This window comes from Malurus melanocephalus, unplaced genomic scaffold (genome assembly GCF_030028575.1).
Source record: "Malurus melanocephalus ecotype Western Australia unplaced genomic scaffold, MMel_1.1 scaffold_574, whole genome shotgun sequence".
NCBI classification, from domain to species: Eukaryota; Metazoa; Chordata; class Aves; order Passeriformes; family Maluridae; genus Malurus; species Malurus melanocephalus.
In genome coordinates, this window is record NW_026623806.1 from 75,877 (window position 1) to 83,969 (window position 8,093).

Consider the following 8,093-nt stretch of genomic DNA (forward strand, 5'->3'; position numbering starts at 1 on the left):
ATGTATTACACTGGCACAGATCAGAGGTCTGGAGCTTGGGAGAGTGTCTGTAACCTGACCTGGCTTTGGATTTCCATTTTAACCATTTGCTGGTTTTCTTCATTTCCTTTTCCTTTAAAATCTGAAGCCAAGCAAAGGCCTGGGGAACAGGGGGGTTTTGGAACCCAAAAATGTGTTCAACCCCAAGTGTGTGCTGGGTGTGGGGCTGGGTTCAGAATATCTGCACGTCCAAAACCAACACCAAAATAACCCCCACCTTCCAGATCGTCCCATTTTCTGGGTTTTGGCAGCGTTTCACAGGAATCCCTCCCTTTCCTCACCTCATTTCTCTCTCTTCAGCCCCTGCTGCTGTCCCCACGCCCCGTTTAGCAGACAGTGAGTATGGCAGGACGGTTTGTTCCTCTGCTGTGCATGATCTCCTCACTGACTGTGTTCCCTTCTAACATCCCTGACTCTTCTCCTGCTTTCCTGGATGATTTTCCCCCCAAATCTCTCTTTTTGGGGCTGCTCTGCAGCTTCCCAAGGTCTGATTTTACCTTTCTTRTGTCCCTGCCATTCTCTGCCTGTTGGAGAATTCTTCTGATTTTAAAGATTTTATGGGAAATAACAGAGAAATCCCTCCCAGCTCRTGGCCCTCCTGCTGGGTTCTTCCAGGGYTTTGGAATCAAAGACATCCCTTTCYTTCTGCYCTGGAAATCTTGGTGTGAGTGCTCTGGGGRGTGCAGGTTCTCTCCAAATTCACTCATTTCCTGAGCTGCTCACACTTTTAGGGTTTTTGGAGCCGTTTTCCTCCTCCCTCTGTGTTCCCTGGGAGGTGGGAATGAGCAGGGCTCAGTTCTCCTCAGGAATTGCTCCTGGAGGCCTCCCAAATCTTCCATTCATGGGCTGATGGGGGCCAAAATGGGGCAGAAATGGGGATTTGGGGCTTCAGAACCCTTGAGGATGAGAAAGGCTCAGGGCAGGCTGCTCTCCCTGTCCCTGGAGGGGCTGCCAGGACCCCCCTCCCTGTGGCAGGGCTGGCCCAGAGCAGCAGGGCAGGGTTTGTGCAGCTCCTGCCACCAGGGCTGGGTGTCATTGTCACTTCTGTGCCCTCCAAAACTTCTCCCTTTGCTCTCACCATCACTCCTGTCCCCACCAAATCTCCCTTTTCTCTTCTTTCACGGTCAGTCCTGTCCCCTCCAAACTCCCATTCCCTGTTCTCACCATCACTCCTGTCCCCTCCCCCTTTTCCCTGCTCTCACAGTCCCTCCTGTCCCCTCCAAATGTCCCTTTGCTCTCACCATCACTCCTGTCCCCACCAAATCTCCCTTTGCTGTCACCATCCCTCCTGTCCCCTCCAAACCTTCTCCATTTCCCCTCTCTCACCCTGGCCCTCCCTCTCCCCCCCGATTTCCTGGATTTTCACCTTGACCATGTCCTGTCCATCCTTCCCGTTTCCATAGCAACCCCTGCTCCTGCTGCATCCCCGAGCTCCGAGGCACCGAGTGAGTACCTGGGAGCTGCTCCTTTGCTCTGGAGTGCTGCCTGTGCTGCTGCAGCCCTGGCCCCGGGCAATTCCAGGGCTCTGGGGTGCTTTTTGGGTGTCTGGTAACCCACAATTTGCTGTGTGAGCACGTTTAGATCCCAGCATGGTGCAGCTCTTCCCCCTCGTTCTGCCAAGCACGGGCTGAAAAATGGGAATAAAAGATTCAGAAGGAGCACGGAGAGGGAGAGAAAGAGATTCAAAACCCACAAATTACCATTTCCAAAAGGGATGTTTTCTTTTCATGTTTCCCATTAGTCATTTTAGCAAAAGGGATGTGAATTAAATAATTTTCTTGCTACCCTGCCTTACTCTATTTTCTCTGAATGCAGGGAGACACAATTGATATTAAAATTAGGGATATTGGATGCTGGAAGAAGATGCAAATGAGGAGGTAGAAAATYCTTCAGGAGAGATCCCAGCTCAGCACCAGTGCTTGCCTTAAAAGAGGTCTCAGACTTCCAAAAAAAAAAAAAAAATCCCTGAAATGGGACCTGGATTCAGATCCCTTGGGGGTTGGGTGGTAAAGGGAGAAGAGGAGAAGCACTGCAGGAGTATCTGGGTTTGCCTGGTGCATGTGAGTGCTGTGAATAACCAAACCAAAGGGTTTGTGCCAAGCTGAGTGCTTTTGGGGTGATGTGCAGTGCTGGGGGTTTGTGGAAATGGGGCCTGAACTGGGCTGGAAATGCTCATTGATTCTGAATGGGAACACTAAAAGCATGAAGTGTGGGGTGATCTGGGGGTTTGGGATGGAGGAAGAGGGGAGAGTGACCAGTTAAAAGGATTTGAAACCAAACATTGTTTTTGCATTTGTGAGTGGCACATTTCGGGGTCCTGCACATGGTTTGAATGTCCTTTACCTGCCAGTGGCCACAGCCAGCCTGTTCCTTGTGCAGTGATTTTATTGAMGTGCCAAACCCCAATCCCTGATGTTCTGAAGTGCTGAAGAGGCTTTTTGATTGCAGCCAGAGCTGGAGATGGGCTGGAGAGGGCCAAGGGCAGGCTCTGCTCATCATCCTGTGTTCCTTAGGAAGCAGAGTCTCCCTTCTGGCTGTTCATGGGCTGGAGAGAGCTTCTCTTGGAAGGAAAACCTCAGCTTCATGTTTTACAGAACATTTTATTCCTTAAAAAAAAAAAAATACCCAGAAAAGACACCGGGAGCTGATTAATGACAAAAGTTTTGCACAGTTTTTGTGGTGTGGGGGTTGTGTGTGGAGGAGGAGGAGCAGTGATGGCTTTTTGGGGTGAAAGTTTCCCTTCTCTCCTTGCTGAAATTCAGCTCTACCCCGACTCTGCTGCTCCTGCATCCCTGAACCCCTCCTGCTGCAGGGTCTGCAGTAATTAGTGATAATTGTGTGTCTTCCCAAGCTCAGGGAGAGGAACCAGGACCCACCAGGGCTGGGCASGGTTTTAGGAAGGTCTCTCCTCGGATTTAACCCCCTGAGGGTGCTCCAGTAAATATTCTGCACCAGTTTTGATGTTTTCCTTGCAGCTCTCTCCACTCTGGGACCTGTTTTTGCCTTGCAATGGTTGAGCTCACTGAAAAAAAGGGATTTTTTTTTTTACAGGGCTCGGAGCAACCTGAGATAGTGGAAAGTGCCCSTGCCCAGGACTGGATAATCCTTAAGGTTCCTTCCAACCCAAAGCATTTTATATTTATGCTGCTAATTTTTTCCTTGATCTTTACCTAAATCTTTCTCTCACGAGCACAGGCAGCGTCTCTTGCCTGTTTTGAATTCTCAGGTTAAGCTGAGCTCACTGGGCTTTGGGAAATGTTTCTTCCTGACCAAAAGATGCTGATTTTCTTCCCAGGCAGTYTCACAGTAACTCTTAAACCTTCCCCATGCCCAGAGTTCTGTGTTTAAGGAGAATGGATTGAGAGCTTGGCTGTAACAAATGGATTTTACATTTTGTGCCATCCGTTTTTTCCCYGGTAATGGTCTGCCCTTAATCTTGTCAGAGACAAGCACCCAAAAGATTAAGGGTTTAATTCTCAATACATCAAATTAGCAGGGAACTACCAGAGCTCAGTGGAGCAGCCTCATTAGGATGAGACAGAGGCACGAGCATGAGAAATTCGAGTTCCAGAGTGATTTGGGGASGGCAGCGCAGCCTGGGCTCGGTGCWYTTTAGGAAAAATTCCCTTTTTCTTTAGGAAAAATTSCCTTTTTCTCTGGTGCAGTGGTGGTTGGTGCTCAGGAGCCCATCTGTGCCTGCAGGGGGGTCACACCAGCGTGGGGTGCTGAGCTCCATCCCGGTTTTGGGCTGATTTTGACCCTTCCACTTGCGCTGCCTTGCAATAACAACGTTCCCTTTCTCTTCCCAGCAGTTTGGTGGATTCCTCCAGCAGTCCTGGCACACACTACAATGATTTTTGTTCCTTTTGTTCTTTGTATGACTAAGCAGTGACGCAGCTGTGCCTAACACAAGGCCGTAACTCAGTGCTTGCTGTGGTTTAATATTCTTATTTTCCAGGCGGTTTTACTGTTCCCCCCCCGCAGTGTTTCTGATATATGCTGGCTAATTTAATTTTGCTCCTATTTTTTTATTTACTCTGTAATTCTGTTGTTGATTTTTTTTCCCTTGCCCATTGTTTACATCAGTTTTTTAATTTTTTTGTATTTTCCATGTGACCTCCTCCACTTTCCTTTCAACCAAACTCATGTGCGTGCGTATCATGTGAATTTGTCATGTGGCTTGCATGGTGCTGATGATGTCGTCCTCGCTGGTGAACAGAAGGTAAAATACTTTGTTCTGATTGGTTGCCTAGATTTTTTGGGGTGAGGATTCCCCTCTGGGATCACCAAATTTTTTGAAAAAAAAAAAAAAAATCCTTTCCCACCGAGCCTTTTTGGAGTTGCTCGTCACTGTTTGCATGGGAGGAACTCGACTTCAGGCTGCTGCAGTGAGCTGGGAAAAACTGAGGGAAAACAGGAAAAAAAACCAAAAAAAAATTCCCTGGCTCAGTCATTTGCTTCTTCATTCTCAGAGTGCAGCAAGGAACTGTCCAGGAAGGTGGTAAAAACCCTCTGGAATGAACACCAATGGCCAAAACCTTTTTGCCTCTCAGGGTACCAACCACAAACTCGAATTTGGTGGGAAATTGGGGCTCAGATCCCGGGAGCATCATCTCTCCTGTGGCTTTAGCAGCATTTGGACCCTATAAAATARATATTTATAGAGATACACACACATTCACACTGTGTAGTAACCTTCCAAAAGAATCCTGAATTCCCTGTCTCTTGATTTTTGGGAAGTGCGTCACMATTTGATTTAAGAAATATTTTTTTTTTATTGTAGAAGTTAACCTAGCTCGAGTGGAGCTATGTTATAAAACACTCTCTCTCTATAAAATGCTCTTAAAAAATACTCTCCCTGTATAAAATGCTCCATATAAATCCTGTAAAACAGCACACACAGAGTTTGTGGTGGGAGCCAGACCTCCCACAATTCCCATCAGAGCCCCTCGTTCCTCCCACCCAATCTCTGCGAGCCTGGCGAGGGTTTAACCTGAGCTCAACTCGCAGGAGCTGCTGATCCCCATCAAACCAAGAAGCAAATGATTGACCCTGGCACCTCCTGGAGATGGAATCAGTGCAAAACAATTCCTGCAGCGCCGGGGTTTGTACAATCCCAGCAGGGAGAGAGAGGGAGGGAGGGAAACTCCTGCTCTGCAGCGAAACGGGGAGCAATTGGCTTTTCACAACCCGTGAGTTCTGCCATCACCTTTTTGGCTGGGAGCACCCCAGGAAAGGAAAGGAAAGGAAAGGAAAGGCTCGAGGCTGGGCTTTGCCAGGAGAACAGGACTAACACCAGTAACTCCCCAATGAGTGCATGCACCAAAGAGCCCCGGGCTGTCCCCTCCCTGCAGCTCCAGGAGGATGGAAGGAAGCCTTGGCTGTCTCGTTCTGCACCTTCTGTTTGTGTCCCTGATTTCTCGTGTGCCTGCTCCCCCCAGCCTGTTCTCTCTCTGCTCGTGGAGTGTCCCTGGTGTCTGCTGTGGGTCCCAGTCCTGTTTGCATGGTTTGATGGCAGAAATCAGCCCTTTCCTCATCCCCCTGCTGCAGAAATCACCACTTTCCCTCTCTGAGCACAGGACCTTTCCTTGCTCCAGCTGGGCAAGGATGTGAGCTCAGTTTAAAGTGCTGATTTTTCATACTCCCTGCTCTCCCCACCTCAAATTGCATCCACTCCTGGTGCTTTTGGCACCCTCTGAAAAAAAAAACATAATAAAAAACAAGAATTTCTGAAATCCAGCAGAGCAGTGTTAGGGCAAGGAAGCACTGAATAGAACCCAAAATTTAAAGGATATCAAGAAACATTTCCTGCCTGCCTGCAGCAGGAGATGATTGGCTTAGCAGGGAGTGGATGAAAAACAATTTTGAAATGTCATAGCTCAGCTCCTCTCCCACCAGCATTTTTGGGAAGCCATTCAGGCTTTGGGAGCCTGGAGAAGGGTCTGTATTTCAYTGATCAGACTCACCCTGAGCTCATCTGGAGCCCAGGGAAGGAAGGGCTGAGCTCCCCGGGGCTGATTCCAGCTCAGGTTAAGCCTGGCTGCTGGCAAGGCAGGCCCAGCTTCTCCCACAGCTCCAGCACCTTTTGGGTCCTTTGCTGGGTGTCCTGGGGCTGAGGTGTGAGCGTGGATGGGAGCACCAGGTCCTGCATCCCTCCTGCCCAGCGAGTTTAATCAGATATTTGATGATTAAACAGTGGAAATTGGGCCGTGTGGAGCTGCTGGCTCTCTCCAAGCCAAGCAGCAGCATCAGTGGGGTCCGTGAAGGATTCCTGTGCTCTGAGGGGGCAGGGACAGGGGATTTCTGCAGTTTGTGGGAGCTCCCAGCATGAGCATGAGTTCCTCCCCTAACCTGCTCCTCACCACCTTCTCTCTTCAGCTACTCACATTTTCACTCATTATAGGGTTGCTGGTTCTGCTGGACTAAACTTTTCCCACTAAACGTCTTCCTCCTCGGTTTGACACACTAACCCAGTTTTAATTTTACAGCCCTGTGTCTGGAGTGCACCCACCTGCTTGAGATCAATCAAATAAATGTGGATTTATGGAGAGAAAATKGTTCTTCACCAGGGCTTGCACTGCTCCACCTGTTGCTTTTCAGCTCTTAGGAATGTTCTCCTATTTGATGAGAAGTGTTTCTCAAAGCAGAAATGAATTTAAACTATTGGGGGAGGAAGGAATGAATCAGGAGCTAAAAATTAGCRAATTCAAAGAGAAGGAAAGTTGAGCAGAGCAGGTAATTAATCATGGGAATGGCTGTGTGTGAAGCACAGCAGCATCTGTGACATTTAAAATCAAGAATAAGCATCTTTTCAAAGGATGTTCCTATTAGTCTGGGTGCTCAATCACTTGGGAAAAATATTCCAGCCCGTGTTCGATAAAAGGTCAAACTCTGTAAGTGCAGTGGTCCCTGAGCATTTCAATATCTCTTTACTCATCACTGATTATCTCTGAGATGAGGGGAAAAAGGACCAAGGAGAGGATGGGTTTGTACCATCCCTCTGCCACAAATATGGCCAAAATTCAGCATTGCTGCTCGGGGAGGTTTGGGGTGGCTCAGTGTTCCCCCAGATCAGCAGCCAGGGGTGTTCCTGGGGGCTGATTTGGGGCAAAAAGTGGCAGAAGCATTTGCCTCTCTGAATTATTGGTGCCTAACCATGACACAGTTACTGCAGAATGCTCCTTCCAGTCAGCTCCATAGTCAAAAGCAGGGATTTTGTGGTGCTCTTTGTCTTTTGGGATTGAGGGAAAAAAAATCTAATTACTGGGTAAATTGATCTGTTCGATATGGCCAGGGTGAGGAGGAAGTTTTCCTGTTYATTTGTGCCTTAAAACAGCCTTGTGTCACCTTTTTTTTATATTCAATGTGCACTGAGAAAGCTGTCCCAGGGTGGAATCCACACCTGGAATGTGCAGGGGGGATGTGGGAGCCTTGGAACGGGGATGAAGGCACAGGAAAGAGTTTGGAAAATCAAAATAGAACCTGGGGAAAAGGAGTGTGGCCTCTGCATCCCTCAGAGGAGCTGCTGGAACACAAATGTGGGTGTCCCACACTCCTGGGGTGGGGTGGATTCCCTCCTTGGACCAGTGAGCAAGAAAACTGAATTCATCCTAAATCACAGTGTCAGCCCAGGGCTTGAARTTTTCTCGTTGATATTTCACAAAAAAAAAAAAATGCGCTCAAGTGTCATTGAAAGGGAGGAGGGAGGGGAAGGGGCTTCGAGTTAATTTGTGGAGATGAACTTTTGAAGGATTTTGGGAGATGAACGTTTCTCTGGCCTCTCAGAGGTGCCTGTGCTGCCCATGAGTAGCTGGACACAAAYCCAGGGGCTGTAAATGTGCAGTCAGACCTTCAGCATTTGGAGTTTTCAGCTGAGGTTTTTTCAGTATTTGGAGTTTTCAGCAGGAGCTGGGATTGGGGAACCCYCCTGCCTTTTTGGGATTGAGCAGGAGGAGCAGTTTGGGAGCTGTGGGTTGCTGGGGTGGGGCTGTAAATCCTGCCCTGCAGGAGGAAGGGCCATTTCCATTTTCTGCTGGTTCCAAAGGGAAATGACA

At 48.5% G+C, this 8,093-nt stretch overlaps 1 protein-coding gene across 1 annotated transcript in view; it reads left to right on the forward strand.

The window, feature by feature from the left end:
- The window catches only part of NCAM1 (neural cell adhesion molecule 1), a gene marked incomplete at its 5' end in the record, with an annotated part of 46,146 nt that overhangs the window by 21,458 nt on the left and 16,595 nt on the right, over positions 1-8,093 (forward strand). The window contains one exon of the mRNA XM_057382549.1: positions 340-392. Coding sequence (XP_057238532.1) covers positions 340-392 — 53 coding nt within the window. The remainder of the gene's footprint in view (positions 1-339; positions 393-8,093) is intronic.